General features: G+C 44.4%; 1 protein-coding gene across 1 annotated transcript in view; it reads left to right on the top strand.

Moving 5' to 3' along the window:
• The window catches only part of ASTN1 (astrotactin 1), a 751,257-nt gene that overhangs the window by 637,873 nt on the left and 93,566 nt on the right, over nt 1–19,818 (top strand). Inside the window, exon 14 of the mRNA XM_078659225.1 lies at nt 9,461–9,588. Coding sequence (XP_078515351.1) covers nt 9,461–9,588 — 128 coding nt within the window. The remainder of the gene's footprint in view (nt 1–9,460; nt 9,589–19,818) is intronic.

The raw sequence follows: 19,818 nt of genomic DNA, 5'->3' as shown, positions 1-19,818 counted from the left end.
TGCAGGGTCAGAAGAGGGTGAATGATGGGAGGGCATGGTGATCAGTGTCGGTGCATGGTGACCAGTGTGAGTGCAGTATGATTGCTGTGAGTTCAGGGTGAACATGAAAGCACTGTGGCAGTAAAAGTAAAATACAAAGGTAAGGAATAGGCAGAGTTAGTACCCAGGGAGTACTGGAACCAGTGAAAAATGCAAACAAATCCATGTTAACCAATTCTCAAAGGCATGTATATGATCTTTTAAAGACCTGTGAAAGACACTGCCCTGCCGATGCCACAGCAGCTCGGTCACACAACAGGGTGGGCTAAAGCCCTTTTGGCCCTGTGGGCGTTGCGCACCTGCTAATAGGTATATACTCATTTAGCAACAGTAATGTCAATTCTCTGTTGCAAAAATGCTCATTTTCATGTTTAGGGGTAAGTTGATGTGTCCCTCACTCACCCATCCACTCCCACAACTCAGCCCCCCTTTTACTCAGGTTAATTCCTGAGTGCTAAAACACTCTGTCATCGCCAGTCTCTTCAGTGGCAAATAATCACCGAAGTCCTTTCACCTAATCCATATCCTCCACCCATGATACAGCCACATCTATTTTCAGAGCAGTTAGAGTGCGTGTGGCATTGAAACCCATATCCAGGCCCCATCTTCCTCGTACCCTGGTGAGGTTTGTATGTAGAAAAGGTGAATATGACATGTCATGGTTGCAAATCTCCAACAAAAGGACACAAGAGGGGCTGAAAATGAGTTTTGGATAGTAATCGAACACCATTGTCAATCTCAATTACTGTTACATTTTGAATCCTGACTGCTTTTTTCCAGGCCCCCAGCTAATATATAATGCCTACTATCAGCCTACTACCAGTTGTACTCCTTGTACTCCTTGTAACCCTATTGTTCATGTAATATTTCCTGTACGTTGTAATTGCACCAAAATATACCAATTTCAGAAAATACCTTAGGGGTAGAACTCTCCCTGCGGCCCCGAATGCCACCCATAAACACCAGACTCACTCGCGTTTAATATTTTATTCATTGCTCTTATGCCCCACCAATCTCAAATTCCACCAGCCACCACTGGTGTGGTAGACAAAAGCTCACAACTCACTATCAAATAACAAAGACAATAATTTATTGTACAGCCTCGCGCTTATCTTTTTGTTTTAAAAAAGCGCTTTCTTCTTACAGCAAAATAAATAATGCACACTCCAAAAGAGGCTCATAAACAGGGGTTGAATTCTCCCAATCAGGTCTATTCAAATACTGTTTACATTTAAGGTACCTGCTTCCCTATCCTCTCTTTGGAATATTCCCCTCTGGCTGGAGTACCCCAATCAAAGGTACAGGTATGGCATAGGCTAGGCACAGACGCAAAACACTGTTAGTTACCCCAAAATACTAACTCAGTCCATTCAATAGTCTTTTAGGCACATACGTAGTTATTGGCAAAGTTTACCATTCTAGCAGCAAACTTCCTACATGCTTATTAGGCCCAGATTCTCAGTTTGTATTAGCACTGTCCAACGTTACCTCTTTAGGGCCCGATTCCGATGCCGTTAGGAAAGCATTCTCACCAAGGGCCCGATTACGATGTCGTTAGGAATGCCTCCTAACAGCATTTGCTCCTTCTTAATCGGATCGGGAACGTGTCTTACCGACCGAGGGCCAGATTAAAATGCGGTTAGGAACATAGGCTCCCATAGAATTCAATGGGAATCCAACCAAATCGTATCTGGAAGCATCCGGATGCATCATACTTGGTCGGTCAAACTCTCCCGATCCGAGTCGGTCGGAAACCATTTCCAAACCGATTCGATCGGGAAGATTTTCTAACCGCATCAGAATCGGGCCCTTAGTGGTATGATGACTCAGCAGCACAGGCCTGTGTGGTAAGTGAATTTGCACCCTCAGACATCAGTGTCGGTGACGGAGGAATGCTGGCAGCAGTTATGTGTCGTCCTGGTCCACTGGGGTCAAACAGTGTACTCAACTGGCTTTATTTGAAATTGTGGCCTCTATGCCAATCCAGGATAATGTTTGTTTTCTGCAAATGCAGCCTTAAGTACCAATGCGGGCAGAAGCTCATCTTCAGCCATTGCAGCTCAAGAGTTGATGCAGGCAGACACTCGCCTTTGGCAGTTGCAGGCCCCCAGTCTGGTGCGACGGGCAATCGCCTGTGACAGTTGCGGCCTCCAGGCTGATACAGTGGCTCATTTAGTGGTAGCAGAAGCAAAAGGCCTGCGGGGTAGCTGGCAGGAATGTCAGCTGCATGGTGATGAGTTAATGCACAATGTCTTCACAGATCATGGCAAGACTAAACCTGGAGACCATAGAGCCACCTTCACATTTGGATCAGCTGTGCTCCCCTGCGAATGCTGGGAGCATTCAGGCTTCTCCACATAAACAGTTACTCTTCCTACATTACCAGGCATGCTCTTTGCCTTTCTAAATAGGCAGGTATGTAGGATTCTAGCCGCTTGAAGCTGACCCTTAGGTTCTCCAGCAAGTTGCAGACTTTAGGTAATGTCCCCTAACCTCTAAGAGACTGGCTCTCATGCAAATACCAGCCCTGGCCCCAGAATAGGTCTTGAAGTACACTGCAAAGCGCTCCTTTCCTTGGTCAAGAAGATCTTGAAACTGGAACAAAGTTGAGTGATTTGGATCCTACTTTTTTGCTCATTTTTCATACAGGGGAAGTCAATTCACTCTAGGGCTTCAGAACCGGTTTGGGTCAGTTCTCTTGCAATTTTCATTTTCTGGCTGTTCCTTAGACCCAAGCTTTGTGCTAAGTTATGGCTCTCAAGCAGGATACCCACAACAGGAGCACAGCAAAGTGTGATATCGCTGCACCTGTCTGTCATCAGCTCGGCTGAAGCAGTTTTAAGGGACAGACAATAGGGTGGCCCTGCCTAAAAACATCCTCACCTTGAAAAATAGAAACTTCAGTTCCACATCTCACCACTCATCCCTACCATCTACCAACTGGCTGTGCTCAAAAATATCTAATCTCCAACCCTATGCTAATAAGGTCCACATTCAATTTCTAAAGGCATCATTGCCTACATCCTCCCTCACTTCAGTGTCTAGATCTCCACTGTCCAGGCAAAGGAGTTCAGGCAATACACTTGTGTAATCTATAACAACTGTATCCATCCTCCATCCTGTGCCACGAAAAACTAAGGTATACAAAAAAGTGATGGATTGAATGTTTGAATTAATCTCAGCCACTGGTAGGTAATTGGGCCACACCATTACATCATTATTTTGCACACCAGGACACCTCAGTTTGGGCCTAGCCATTTGGAAATCAGTCTTGACTCTGCTCCAATGGGAATAGTCCAGGCTGTACTGCCAGGCAAGGTCCTCCCTGATTCGAAAGACATATCACTTTGTGATGGTGTAAATTACGCTCGAGCAGTTGCTCATGTGAAAACTGTATACTAGACACACCTGCACAATGGTTTGGGTGGTCATCTGTGTGACATTTTCTACCCAAAGCATGGTTAAAGGTATATGGTTAAACAAAGCAAAAATTTGATGATACTCAAATATTGATTTGAAGTGAGATTGTCTTTATGTAAAAGTATTTTTCACTCAGGCCTATTTTAAATCTTGTATGTAGGTCACCTGTCAGACTGTAAGCAAACAGATGTCAAATGGTGGGGCCTTCATGTCATGTCATGTCTAAGGTTCTTATATAGCACCTTATCACCGCAAGGTCCTGGCTTTTCCCTGTGAGATAACCCGTACTGGGCATCCCCAAGGTGAAAGTCAGGCATCCCGCCGCGGGGGGCCGTAGTGGAGATTAAGCAAGCTATTGCCCAGAGTTGCAGAGTGTGAACCCGTGATTCGAGTAGGCACCGAAGTGAGAATTATCAAGAATTATCGAGTCCGTGGACATTTGGGCTCAAGACCCTGCCGTGTCGGGAATTGAACCCTGGTCCAGGGTCTGACCTCTGCTTCAGGGTCTGCCTCCTCTAACCAGTGAGCCACACTTCTCCACACTTTTGATATAACAACTGGCAAAAAGCCTTATAGGGACAGGTGACTGGCTAAAACATTCTGATGGAGCCTGTAATTAGTTAGGCTTCCCTGCCACTGGAAGGTTTGGGCCACCTCAGAGATCCCATTCACAATAGAGAGAAAAAGATGCACTCCAAGGATTTTTGATGCAAGTTTCCATTTGTCATAAAGCGCCTCAGTGACTCAGCCTTACATTCTCTTCTTGAGTGGTTGCAAGGTTACCAAATGAATGCATTGGTTCTGCACAATGGTACTTCTGCCCCAGATGATTTTCATATGCGGCCTGCCTCTGTTTCATTATCACTAACTGGCATCATTACCTCTGTCATCCCAGTCATGACTTATGAGGTGTATTCCACATCCTGAGACAGGGAAAACAAAAAGAATGCTGAAAATCCAGCCCTGCCTATCCCACATTGGAGCCACAAAAGAGGCTGGCATGGCAGGAATCTCATGGTTTTTCCTGTGTCTGGCCAAGACGAAATTGAGGCTGAATTCCCTGGAGGACTCGAAATGTAATTAAGTCTCCGTGGAGCTTCCCCTGAAGGGCTTGGGGAGCTTGTGCATTGTAATGAGATCCAAACTGGTAGAATAGGGAAGGTCCCTGTTGGACCTTGATGCACTTCCTCAGGATGGCTGTGAAATTGCAAAATATGTATTTTTCTTTTTCAAGTATATCTAATAGCATTATTGTTTTAAGATTCCTGCATGGCACACTGATTCCAAGATTCTGGGCGAGTAAAGGTAGCATTGTTGGGTCATGCTTGCCTGTTACCGCTTAGTGAGTGTGGTACTCCTCATGCACACACTTTGATTTTGCCCTTCGACTATAGGCAAGGCTGATGTATATAAAGCAGTGTCCTTCCCCCCAAGAGGTGTTCTCTGGTAGAGATTGGCATTACTAAAATAAAGTACAAGAATATTTAAAATCATTTCCTAGTCTTCGGTTCTGGATTAGAATGGGGAAGTCCTATTAAAAACAGCGTGAAACAGATCCCTCCTCTAGCTCCATATCTCATTTTCCTACTAGGAAGAGGTCAAGGCACTAGTCCAGTGAAGCTGAAAGGTTAGGGAGGATAGTGCTTGAGCACTTAGCCTTTTTTAAGAAGTCACACAGATCCTTTTAGGATGCTGAAGCCCTGAAAAGAAGAGGTACGTGGGAGTTTTTGAGCCCTTGGGGAGAAGTAAAAGATAAGTTTCCTAAAGAAAACACAGGCAAATATATTGGCAAGGATCTGATGCCTAAAATGCTGCCTCATATCCTTGAAAATATGAGTGTTCTTCTTTCAAAGACTCCAGGAACATACTCAGACATGCTGTTGCATCAGTTTCAGAGATCTTCACAGATTGATTTGCCGATCGTTGATCGTGTTTTAGTTGTAACCTACAGAGAGTGAAAGAAGCCAGGAAAGTAGCTATTTCTCAATGTATGACAAAGTTAGATCCTCGTGACAATATGAGGTGAAATTTCCATGTCTAATTAAAGTGGATTCAATGATGGGGAAGTTCAGTGTCCAAGGAATTGATCTTGAAGGATCCTAAGGAAAAATATAGACTTTTCTCTTAAGCTGGTGCACAAGTTGAAATTTGATCAAACAAGGTGCTGAATGCAGTGCCAGTACAATGCAGTCACCCATTGTGTACTTTAAAGACCTTTTCAGCTCCATTGAAAACAGAAAAGAAAGTTCAACTCTGTTGGAGGGAATGAAGCAAACGATTGAGTGGCTTTCTGAAATTTCTTTTGATTTTGTAAAGGCATTGGCCTTAGCTAGCTTAGCTAGTTGGGTTTCCATAGCATAAAGAAGAAATTTGCTGCTGAAGCACTGGCACATTGATTCATTACAGAAGGCAATAGCACTATGGATGCCTTTTCATGGATCTGTCTTTTTGTAGTTGAGCTAGAAGCAGGAATGCATACGATTTTTAAATGACAATGATAGATCTGCAGGATGTTTACTTCCATATAACAATAGCAAAACACCCCCATTGTTGCTCAGGTTATATGTTCAAGGCTGTCATTGTCGGCTCCAGGTAATTTGTTTGGCCTGAAATCTGCCCTTTGAGTTTTTATAAAGGTAGTTGCTACAGTAGTGGCACTTCTTCATCTTCAGGGGTGGGCAAGATACCCCGGGCTGGACGAATTGTCGCTTCTTGCCCCGTCAGTCAAGAGACATCGGAAGGCCTGTAGATGGCAAAGGACTGCCTATTACGTCATGGGTTTCTGCTTAATGTATTACAATGCTAAATGTTGCCATCACAACACTGAACATTTATTTGGGAACACTTCAGGACAGACCCACATATAATATTTCTGACAGAGTGCAAAGTAATGAAAATGTTTCTCCTGGTATCATCCCTTCTAGAAAAGGAAGTAGTCCTAGTGAGGCTATGATAGAAAGTACAGGGACATATGGTGGCATGCATCTTCAATCTCATGTGCATTTCTGCATTTATACTCATTGTTAAACCATCTTCAAACACATTGAAAGCTGGCATCCGAATGTCTTTGATGCTTTGATACCAATCACGCAGGAGATCCGGGACTCTCTTCAATGATGAATGTATTCTATCTCCCTAACAAAGTGCCTCGCCCTCCAACCAGAACTTCAGAAAGGGATAACAATGGATGCCAGTTCATTTGGAATGGAGACTATAATGGAAGATGTATCAACACAGGCTTGTTGGTCCACACTATGTTGTCAGAAATCTTCTCGCGTAAAGGAACTGATGACTGCATTCAAAACTCTTCATTTTTTTCTTCAACAAATTAAAAATCATCCATTCATTGGTCAGGTCGGACAACATGGTGACTGTGACTTACATCAGCCACCAAGGACACTTTTCCTCCATCTCTAAGAGTTTTGGCGGGTCATTTGAATCACTGGGTGGAGGGTCATTTTCTATCATTAAAAGCTTCCCATCTGAAGGGTAAGCAGAAAGATCAATCAGATTCCTTGAACATACATCTTTCCTGAATCTCTCTATGACGCCTCTGGTGTTTCAGGAGATATGTCAAGGGTTCAGGATACTCATCAAGTTCTCATGTCCTGCTCCTGGAATCAGGCAGAGGGTGCGCGCCCCTTCAGTGAGCCATTCTCAGAAACTTCTGTTTGTTTTTCCATCCTTTCCATTGATTTAAAAAGTCATTGCTTGCCTGATAGGGAAGCAAATTAATGATAACAATACTGCCTTTTTGGCCGAGGAAGTCATGGTTTGCTCTTCTTCATAGAATGTTGAAATTCCAGAGTTGGAAGATTCCAACTAATCCGCCCCCTCCACATCAGTTAGAGAGCTTGCCCTCAATCACAATAAATCTTTCCTTTTGGAAATTGAAGTAAAGGTGTTGGAAAATAAATGGTTGATTCAACATCCTGCAGAGGCCATACAAAAGTTACATTGCCCTTTAATGTGAGAATAATTTTCTCGCCATTGTGGTTCTTTTCAAAGGTGGCGAACTGATCATTCTATTTCCCTTTGGTAGCGTCAGCTTACTTTGGTCTTATAATTCCCATGGGAGGGTTTAGATAAGGATGTAGCAATCATAAGATTAATGGCTCAAAGGGCAGCTGTTAAAGTTTTCTGAGAACCTTGGGCTAAACTAAAAGAAGAGAAGATCTTGGTGGCCAATTTGCTGAAGGGGTTTACCCTAACCCATCCATTTGTCCTCTTTAAACCCTCCATGCTACCTTGTGTTTGATTTGAAAGTTTCTTCCTTGGCAGCAAACACCACTGCTTGCAGCATGGGAGAACTAGAAACACGTATTTGCCGTGCCCCTTTTCTGGATTATAGTGTGCTTTTATGAACAGATCCCATGTTAGACCGCAAAGTGCCCCCCTTTGTAACAAATTGGAAGTCAGAAAATCGTTTGGCCCATCTTTCACCTTCTCCTTCCTCTACAGAGGAGGCGGCATGGCATATGTTGTATGTCAAGGGGATTTGTTCTATTTTCTTGGATGTGAAGACTTTTATGACTTTTAGGTCATATGAAACCTTTGATGCAGGAAAGCTGGGTTGTGTAAGGCTACTTATTTTATGAAATGCAGGTGGAACAGAATAGAATAGAAATTGGCCAACACTTTTGCATAATGCCTGCTCTTGGTTGGGATTCACGGGAGATCCACCAGGATTGTATATTTTATATTAGAACATTGGAATGGTAAGCGATCCATTGAAGACAGTAGAGTGCTTAAGGCTTCTAATGGATAGCAGAAGCCTGGAGCATCAACATTCCAATGTTTGTTCAAAGCTGTTGCTATGAACCAAAGCCTCATGAAGCCTGAGGGGATTTCAACCCCTCGGGCTCCATGAAGCCGTTGTTTTACAAATTAGAACATTCTACCCTCTACTGACCATTAAAGGCCCTCTCCCTTGTTAAAGGCCCTAGCCTTGGGCCTTTAACGCTGGAGCGGTCCTTTATTGGCTGGTACAGCCCGCTATGTTGGGCTCTACAACTATATTATATTGCCTGTGGTATGCCTCATATGTAATGACTGAGACAAGAACAAAGGATGTAGAGTAATGCCACCATTACTTACCAGTAATGTTCATTACTCTCAGTCCTACTTGTCCTTGTACCCATCATTATGCCCACACTCCCATCCTGAAACAATCCACCTTTCAACATAAGGCATTCTGTTCTAAGAGGATGCTCTGATGCCAGCCACTTTTATGGCTTCCAAATGGAATGGACAGAGCTGGTTTTTCAACATATTTTACTGTATTTTATGTCTTAAGGGGTGGGAAACCCCTCATAAGTGATGACTAGGATTGGGAATAGTAGGGCTTTGAGTAATGTGCAGGTCTGGGCCTGTTAAATACATCTGTAAGTATCACAAAAGACTGGAACTGCTGGGCACATCTTGAACTGTCACAAACACTTACAAACAGAACAAAAGTAGAGCCCTGTCACACCGGGCAGGCACTGTTACAGATCTCTTTGGATCCCACTGATCCCTAGAAATTTTAAACTTCCAAAATCTCTGCAGACGTTCAGAAGTTTCAGAACATTCATCAATAATAAGAACTGTTCTAAGCTTATTTAGCATCAAATACGTTTTGTGATCAACCTAGATTTTCAAAATCGTCACACAAAACTACTGTGCTTTCTAGGTACAATTGTCTAGCCGGGTGTGTTACCGGAATATGATAGTCTGAATATCATCAAACAGATCTATCCTCCTAAAATATGTCCTAAATATGTACTATAAAAATATTGCCTTGTTGGAGTTAATAATAGAACATCTACACCCAATAGGATGTTATTTAAAAAGTAATATTTATTTCACAAGATATTTCTGACTACAATATTGGGGCATCCAACTGCAATATTTATGAATTTTTCCTAGATGTTGTCGCTGAACTGCCAGTCTTTAAGAAACCATTCCAGACCCTGTAACGATTGACCTTTGACCATTAAATATATTTACGCCTATCTTACAGGCAGAATAACTTTGCCCGGGGTTTGGAGCACCAGCTTCCAGATGGAATGTTGGTGGCAAATGTCCCAGTGGAGAACCAATGCCAGGAGGAGACATCGGAGCCAGTGCCAGACCCGGACTTTTTAACAGGTATTGTTTGTTAAATGGAAATGAAAGATGCTCACAGCATGCACCATGGAGTAAATCTAAAATAAAGAGCCCAATGCAGTATTCAGCCCTCTGGCGGTACAGTCATTGGCACCAGAACTCTGTCTGATTTTGAAACTTTTATATTTAGTATTTGATGTATCCAGATATCTGTTTCATGTTTGAATGATAAGAAACAGAGCTTGCTGAATCCAACTAATTTGGCACTTATCTATTAGATTTGACAAATCTTGTATCTATTTTTTATTTGATATCTTCTCTATTAATTCATGGTTTTATTGTATTTATTATGTTCTTGTAAGAGCCATGTGTGCACTCACATTTGTACTATAATGACTTGGAGGTTTGTTTTATTCTTTTAACGTGATGCTGATTTTGACTTTTGGTAAACATTGTATTTTTGTAGTGTGCACTTCTTTTATAGTATTTTAACAAAATAAAGATAATGAAAGAATGAAAAAAATTAAGTCGTAATCCCAAACTGGATTTTTTTTTTAAAGTTAGTTAACAAAAGCTATTGACCAATTACTTAAAAGGATAACAGAGCAAGTGTTTAGCACTACCTGACTGTTTGTAGCATGTTAGCCCACTGTGCGGAAAGAAAGTTTGCAAGCCATCTATAAGGTGTAGTATCAATCAATGACTCATTCAAAAGTGAAATAATATTTTGATCCAGTGCATTCCATCTACTGTATTTGATTCAGGCCAGCGCCCAGGAATGCAGAATATTCAATAAAAACAAGATCCAATAGTTTAATACAAAACACAATCCAGCCGCCATGTTTCATGCGCTCTCTTGCTTCTTCATTAAATAAATATCCAAGCAATAGCTATATATAACAATTCATCTATGTTATGTCACTGTCCTTCTGCCAAATTTTACAAATATTCTAACTTTGAAGCAAAGTTAAATCATTTGTAAAATCCCCAGGAATCTCGCAAATGAGGGATACATTTCATGGGGCATATTTACAAGTCCCTGGCGGCGCCAGTGCATCGTTTTTGTGATGCACCAGCAGTGCATTTTGCTGCCCCATATTTACAAGGACACCTAAAGCCACCTTGCTTAGCTTTTCGTGTCCTGGAAAATACGGCCCCTTTTCACGCAGCACATTGCGTGAAAAGGGCATTCCATGGGTGTTGCTGTGGGTATTTCCAAGCAACACCCTTAGCTTCTGCCGCATTCCCAAATTTACAACCTTTCATAAACCTGGGAATGCACCACAATCCTATGCCTCCCCAGGGGAGGCTTAGGGTTGCGCAAAAAGGACATGCCACTTTTTACACCACTCTGCAAACGCGCCTCTTGGCGCACTGCTGGTGGGGCGACGAGGTCCTCTTGTGTCCTGAGGACCTCAGGACACAAGTGGACTTCATCCTCCGAGCAGCAGTGCGCCAGGAGCCGCTTTTACAGAGTAGATGAAAAGGGGCGTGGCCTCGGACCAGATCTCTGAAATCCAGCTCTGTGGTACTTACTGGAGGTACCTGGTGTACTAGTTGGCCCCCAGGGACCCTCAGTATTAAAGGAAAATTAATTACTCAAGTTACAATGCGCCAGGGGACGCATTTGCAGAGTGATGGAGAAAGGGGGCATGGCCTGGTATGAGAAGGTAGCAATCCTGCTGTGTGGGACTTACTGGAGGTAATAGGAGGGCTATGTGTCCCCCATGGTTGATGTTGGGGGCTAAGTACCCCTCCTGTTACCTCCAGTAAATCCCACATAGTGGGATTGCTAAGAGGTGTTCATAGGCCACACTCACCTTTCTCCACCACTCTGCTAAGCTGACTGCTATGTTTTAGTTAGAAATTAGCATTTATAAAACCTTTGATATTCACTGAAAAAACCATAGGTTTCAGGGACGTTATAGTTCGAAATTAGCATTTAAAAACCTTCAAAATTCACTGAAAAAACCATAGGTTTCAGGGATGTTATAGTTAGTTGGACATTTCACTCGTATAAAACCAGAGAAATTCGGCTGTTATAGTAAGTAGAGCTAACTATAACTCGCGCCCCCCCAAAAATGCACTGCTGATGACGTCACATATTATATCACTCATGACATGCTTTAGGGTGTGAGGATGTGCATCAGATGATCACGTGGATGATGTAATCAGTGTTGTCATCAGTGATGTAATTTGAGATGTCATCAGTGATGTCACTGAGCATGTCATCAGTGTTGTAATATGTGACGTCATCAGCAGTGCATTGCGGGAGCGTGAGTTATAGTTAGCTCTACTAACTATAACAGCCACATTTCTCTGGTTTTATATGAGTGAAATGTCCAAATAACTATAACCTCCCTGAAACCTATGTTTTTTCAGTGAATTTCTAAGGTTTTTTAAATGCTAAATTCTTACTATAATGTCCCTGAAACGTATGTTTTTTTAGGTGAAAAAAAATATATATATATGTCGCTGGTGTTGAGGGTGCTCTATACAGGAGCTGCCTTCCACCTAAACCTGGCAACTACCCAGAGTTCTCTCCTTCTTTTTTGCTTAATTTATGTGTCAGTCTATGCATCCAAGGGTATTGTTTTGACTTATACTGGGTGCTCCCTTGTGTGTGGACAAAGCTAAACCTCTCTGAAGAGCTGTAATGAAACTGCCGCTGACGCTGTTCCTCATGACATTGAAGAATAAAAGGTTGTTATATCGCTGATGTGAGGTGCCTAAACTTTGGGCAGATGCATATGGAATATATTAGCGGCCCCGCCTGGGTCGCGAGGCACCCCGCTGCAGAAGTGCAGATCCTCCACGCCGTGTGAAGTATAAATCGGCGTCATGAGGAACAGCGTGACCGTACTTCAAGGGTAACACTGGCTGGAATTCGGCAGTTTGCTGTTCAACATACCCACTGAGAGATTGAAAAACATTAAGGAGACAGGGTGGCACTACTTGAAGACTAGAGACTACAAAGACCAGAGTGCTTATCAGCCACGCCCACTACGGAAATTATACAAATTAAGCGCTGCTAACACGGCGCGAAAATGCACAGCTTCGCCTTGTGACAAGACCAATGATTAAGGGCTATGAAAGCCTGAAACGCGCCTGGATGAACTTTTGCTGTCAGGATACACCGTCTTACCTTGCCACTTTGAAGAATAGAAGGTTGTTATATCACTGATGTAAGGTGCCTCAACTTTGGGCAGATGCATAGGGAATATATATATATATATATATATATATATATATATATATATATATATATATATATATATATATATATATATATATATATATATATATATGTATATATATATATGTATATATATATATATATGTATATATATGTATGTATATATATATATATATATGTATATTACCTACTTGCGGAAAAGCATTTTTTGATTTGCTAATAACTTTGGCGTTGTTTGACGAAATCTTCGCGAAATTCTCCCCCAAAAAATGTCTATCCAGGTCAGCTCCTATTCTGAAAGTTTGAGGGTGATTCGTCAAGCGGGGGCTGAGAAAAAAGGGGGGTCCCAAAACGCGTTTTCACCATGTTCATTTCCATAGGAAATTTTGAGACCTGCTACAGCCCGAACAGAACTGCTGAACGGAATTACCCCAAGTTTGGCAAAAAGGTAGTGCTTGGTTCAGAATGCGACCTTTTTTTTAAATGGTGTCGTTGCTGAGAAATTTAAAAATAAAAGTTTTGATATCTATGGCTATGGTGGAGTCGCGATCCCTGCCGACCAAGAGCTTTATTCTAATTGGCCGTCAACACTCAAAACCAGGAAGTGTTGACAGCCATCTTGTGACTCAGTAGAACTGAGTCACAAGAAAACATTAAAACAAAGGTGAAAAAAACGAAAAAGGGGCAGGGTAGAAACACCCTGAACTCCTAGGCCTGCTCAGGGGTTCCCACAAGGACTCCCGGGGCCAAAATAAGCATTTAAAAAAAACATTTCAGTGAAATTCGTGCTGGGGTCACGAATCTCCCAAAATGTAAAATAAAAATGAAGCATGGGCTCCCGCGCTTCATTTAAATGAGGCCCCTGGGTGGGCCAGGTCCCAAGGGCATTGCTAAGAAATATATACGGGTGTCCGCCTCCCCTGGGGCTTGCTTCAAATTATGTGCGGGAGCGCATTAGGCCCTCCTGCCGCACGGGGGACCGCCACCCCCGGGGCTTCTTTTTTGATGTGTGGGGGCCTACATGGCTCCTCCGCTGCCCCAGGGACTGCCACACCACCCGGGCTTTAAAAAGAAAAAACCTCTGTGGGGGGCTCAATCCCCGCCACACGCCCCAGGGGCCGCCACCTCCCCGGGGTTCTTAATGTTGAGATATGAGGGTCTGTAGCGGGGACCTGGGGACCACCACCTCCCCGGGGCTTTTAAACGATGGGAGAGGACCACGCGGCCCCCCTCCTGGAGCCCCTGATGGCCCTTCGGACCGCCACCCCCCAGGGCCGGCTCCTGCAGTGTCCCGGGGTGCCCACCCCCGGAACACTGCTGTTTGAAATGGTGGGGAGGAGCCGCGCGGCTCCCGCCCTGCCATTGCAACCTTTGCTTTGCTTCCTTGAAGCGAGAGCAGGGAAACCTGCTCTCACTTCAATGAAGCAAAGCACAATTGCTTTTCCATAAGAGGAGATGCATGTCAGCAGCTCCCCGTGTGGAAAAGCAATGCAGGCTCCCGCAGGATGTGGGGAGCCGGCGGGACTGTAGGGGAACTGGGGTCCCTCCGCGGTCTCCAACGGATAGGACCATCCCTGGGGGATGCGGTCCCTGGGGGCAGAATTGGCCCGGGAGGGGGGCCACGTGGCCACCCTCCCCTAAATATAAAATCTTTTTTTTTTAAAAGGAAAGGCCGGCCCCGGGGGATGGGGTCCCTGGGCCATATGTGGCCTAATATATAAAAAAAAAAAAAATACTGGCCATGCTCTGGGGGATGGGGTTCCCAGGGCCTAAAATGGCCTTGGGAGGGGTGCCAAGCGGCCCCCCTCTCAAAAATATTTTTTTTAAAGAATGGCCATGTCCCGGGGGATGGGGTTCCGGGGCCAAATTTGGACTCGGGAGGAGGCCCCCCTTCCCATTTTTTTTAATAAAGAAAAAAAAGAGCAGGCTCTGGGGGATGGGGTCCACAGGGCCACAATTAATGTAAAAGAAGGGGGCCACACAGCCCCCCTTGTGAAATAAAAAAAAAAACGGCATCGCGGTTAGGCCTCGCCCCCTCCCTGCAGCACTCAGCAAACGCGCCCCCTGGCGTGTTGTTAGTTGGAGAATGAATTCCCCTTGAATGCTGAAGGTCCCTGGGGGCCAACTAGCCCACCAGGTACCTCAAGTATGCGCCAGCGAGCTGCGTTGCACTGAGGTGTTCAGAGGACACGCCCCTATTTACACCTCTCTGCAATGCAGGTCTGTGGCGCTTACTGGAGGTACCTGGTGGGCTAGTTGGCCCTCAAGGACCCTCAGGACTCAAGGGGAAATAATCCCCCAATTTACAGCACAACAGGAGGCATGTTTGCACAATGGTGCAGGGAGGGGGCTGGGCCTGACATTGCAAGTGTGCAAACACACCCCCTGGCACATTGTAAATTGGTGGATTACGTCCCCTTCAATCCTGAGGGTCCCTGGGGGTGAACTAGCCCACCAGGTACCTCCAATATGCTCAAGGGAGCTGTGTTGCAAGGAGGTGCTCAGAGGACACGTCCCTTTTTACACCTCTCTGCAGTGCAGCTCTGTGGCGCTTACTGGAGTTAGCTGGTGGGCTAGTTGGCCCCCAGGGTCCCTCAGGACTCAAGGGGATTTAATCCCCCAATGTACAACGGTCCAGGGGGTGCGTTTGCACAGTGGTGTAGGGAGGGGGAGTGGCCTGATGTGACAAGTGTGCAAACGCGCCCTGTGGCGCGTTCTAAGTTGGGGTATTAAGTCCCCTTGAATCCAAAGCGTCCCTGGGGGCCAAATAGCCCACCAGGTACCTCCAGTAAGCGCAGGGAGCTGCGTTGCAGAGATGTGGTCCAAGGCCACACCCCTTTTTATACCAGTCTGCAACGCAGCTCTGTGGCGCTTACTGGAGGTAGCTGGTGGGCTAATTGGCCCCCAGGGACCCTCAGGACTCAAGGGGACTTAATCCCCCAAGTTACAATGCACCAGGGGGTGTGTTTGCACAGTGGTGTAGGGAGGGCGCGTGGCCTGATTGTGACAAGTGTGCAAACGCGCTCTATGGCTCGTTTTAAGTTGGGAAATTAAGTCCCCTTGAATCCTGAGGGTCCCTGGGGGGCCAACCAGCCCATCAGGTACGTCCAGTAAGCGCCACATAGTTGCATTGCAGAGAGGTGTAAAAAGGGGCGTGGCCTCGGACCACCTCTCTGCAATGAAGCTCTATGTCGCTTACTGGAGGTACGTGGTGGACTAGTTGGCCCCCAGGGACCCTCAGGATTCAAGGGGAATTAATCCCCCAACTTAAACCCGCTAGGGGGCACGTTTGCACAGTGGTGAAGGGAGGGGCGGGCCTGAGGTGACATGTGTGTACTTATGCAATCACTCCGCCAAAACCCAAGCACTTATAAATGTACCATGCACTCTCCTTGCGGCACTCTAATCATCCAGTCACTACCCATGCATTCATGCAATGACCCATGCACTAACTCATGTACTGCTATAATACCCTGAGCAGTACCCATGCAGTCCAGCCATCGCCCTGTCACTACCCATGCACTCCTCCAATCACCTAGCCAGCACCATGTACTTATCCAATCACTCCACCAAAACCCAAGCACTTATAAATTCACCATGCACTCTCCTTTCAGTACTCTAATCTTCCAGTCAATACCCATGTACTCATGGAATGACCCAGGCACTAACACATGCACTGCTACAATTCCCTTTGCACTACCCATGCAGATCTCTAACCACCTACACAGTACTGATTCACTCCTCCAATTTCCCAGGTTGTACCCATGCATTCCAGAAACCCCCGGCACTACCCATGCACTCCTCAAATCACCCATCCAGCATCATGTACCTATCCAATCACTCCTCCAAAACCCAAGCACTCATAAATTCACCAAGCACTGTCCTTGCAGCACTCTAATCATCCAGTCACTACCCATGTACTCATGCAATGACCCAGGCACTAACACATGCACTGCTACAACCCTCTAAGCACTACTGATGCAGTCCAACCATCTCCTTGTCACTACCTATGCACTCCTCAAATTATCCATCCAGCATCATGTACTTATCCAATCACTCCCCCAAAACCCAAGCACTTATAAATTCACCAAGCACTGTCCTTGCAGCACTCTAATCATCCAGTCACTACCCATGTACTCATGCAATGACCCAGGCACTAACACATGCACTGCTACAACCCTCTAAGCACTACTGATGCAGTCCAACCATCTCCTTGTCACTACCTATGCACTCCTCAAATCATCCATCCAGCATCATGTACTTATCCAATCACTCCCCCAAAACCCAAGCACTTATAAATTCACCAAGCACTGTCCTTGCAGCACTCTAATCATCCAGTCACTACCCATGTACTCATGCAATGACCCAGGCACTAACACTGCTACAATCCCCTAAGCACTACTGATGCATTCTAGCCATCTCCTTGTCACTACCCATACACTCCCCCAATCACCCAGCCAGCACCATGTACTTATCCAAGCACTCCGCCAAAACCCAAGCACTTATAAATTCACAATGCAATCTCCTTGCAGCACTCTAATCATCCACTCAGTACCCATGTACTCATGCAATGACCCAGGCACTAACTCATGGCAAACACAGAGGAGGTCATGCTAATCACATGGGTACCCCAACGAATAGTGTTCCCTAGTGAAAGGTAGGTGTTTTCACTGTATTCTAAGTGTCTTTTAGCATAGCACTGGCTCCGGTCCTGGTTAGTTAGTCAGTTACCACCTGTACCCGTCAGTAAAAAGTTGGGGGCACAAGATGACATTCTGTTCCCCTGTTGGTTCTTTCTGCACATCTCTTGCTGCTTTCTGCACTTTTATTCGTCTTTCTGGACTTCTGTTGCCTCTTTCTGTATTTGTCTTGCTTCTTTCTGAGCATTTCTTCCTCTTTTTTCACATGTCCTATCTTTGTAGACATAGTTAGAAATTAGCATTTAAAAAACCATTGAAATTTACTGAAAAAACCATAGAATTCAGGCACATTATAGTTAGAAATTAGCATTTAAAAAAACATTGAAATTCACTGAAAAACCATAGGTTTCAGGCACGTTATAGTTAGAAATTAGCATTTAAAAAGCCTTAGAAATTCACTGAAAAAAACTTAGGTTTCAGGGAAGTTATAGTTAGTTGGGCATTTCACTCGTACAAAACAAGAGAAATTCCCCCGTTATAGTTAGTTGAGCTAACTATAACTTGAACCACCGCAATGCACTGCTGATGATGTCACATATTACATTATTCATGACATGGTCAGTGACATCACTGATGACATCTCAAATGACATCACTGATAACATCATCCACGTCAAAATCTGATGCACCTCCTCCCACTCTAAAATAACCTTTGATAGACCCACTGTAAAATACAGACTACCATTTTCTAAACCGTCAACACACCAATACCAGTTACTACATACGCACTCACTGATTCCTAGGTCTACACACACATCCACTCATTCACCCATACAATCACTCATACATACAGTCACTCCTCAATACAACACTATCATATGCACTAATACACCTATACAGACACTCACACACCGCCACTCATCCATGGAGTTACTCACACACCAAGTAAGTCATGCAAGGAACCAATCACACTCCCATTTCCTCACCTATACAGTTATACACACACCACCTACCCTATTTAAGCATATACTAACACAATACCAAGAGCCGGATATAGGTAATTCCTATTTATCGACTCTTAAATACTGACTCATACCGAATCGGTATTTAAGACTCGGTAAATAGGAAGGAGGCAGACGTAGGTAAAAAATGACCGATTCTGTAAGAGTCGGTATTTACCGAATCTGTAAATACCGATTCGGTATTTCACATTGATTCCTATGGGCCTTGCAGCCCATAGGAATCAATGTGAAATACTGATTCGGTATTTACAGATTCGGTAAATACCGAATCCTGCAAGGGTGCAGGGGGTGTCACTTTGACTCCCTCTACCACCCCAAGTACAGGCATGTGTGCCATGTGGCACACATACATGCCCTAAGGGCATGTCTGTGTGTCACATGGCACAGGTGTGCATGCACAGATGTGGATTGGGTGGTAAAATACCGACTCTTAAGGGCCTGTGGCACTCTTAGGAGTGTCACCTACATATGGATTTACAGAATCTGTATATTTACCGATTCGGTAAAATACCGAAGTGGTAAATTTACCGAATCGGTAAATATACCGATTCTGTCAATTCAGACCCACCTACATCTCAAAAGCCAAATACCGGTCGGTAACGGCCGAAATCGGCCATTACCGACCGGTATTTGGTGACCTACATCTGGCCCTTACTCTCTTAAACAATCACTGATACAAGTACTCACTCATCCATACAGCCACTCTCACAATCACTGACACTCATGTATAGTCATGTATATACTCCAACTCTCACATACACTGCCTTTTACATATGTAGTTACTTGGACATGTACCACTGAGACATCCAATCTCTCACCAATACACCCATACACACACTCACCCCATACAGCTGTTTCCACATGCACTCTTGAACCCATACACCCAGTGAATCAACCACTCACACATCAATGCACAGAGTCACACACCTCCCACCCAGCCACACACACAATCAGTCTCCCTTACAAATACTCAGGCAACCAATCTATAACTCATATAGACACTCATGTAACTACTGACCAACACATGTAGCAGCTTACACAACAACAGACATACTGATACACATATTCAGTCACTAACCCATGCATTCAGTAAGATACATTTAATCACTCACTTATGCAGTCAGTCGCGCACCTACTAAATTCTTCATCCACACACATATACACCTACTTATTTTTCAATACGCCTTGGCATATATATAAAACATATTTAAACTTTACAGAAACACACAGTCACTGGATGATGTCATCAGTGATGTCATTTGAGATGCCATCAGTGATGTCACTGACCATGTCAGGAATGATGTAATATGTGACATCATCAGCAGTGCATTGCGGGGGCATGAATTATAGTTAGCTGAACTAACCATAACAAGGGAATTCCTGTGGTTTTGTATGAGTTAAATGTCCAACTAACT

The sequence above is a fragment of the Lissotriton helveticus genome, chromosome 1_1 (genome assembly GCF_964261635.1).
Source record: "Lissotriton helveticus chromosome 1_1, aLisHel1.1, whole genome shotgun sequence".
Taxonomy (NCBI): Eukaryota; Metazoa; Chordata; class Amphibia; order Caudata; family Salamandridae; genus Lissotriton; species Lissotriton helveticus.
Note: the sequence above shows the minus strand (reverse complement) of the source record. Positions and strands in the feature narration are given on the sequence as shown.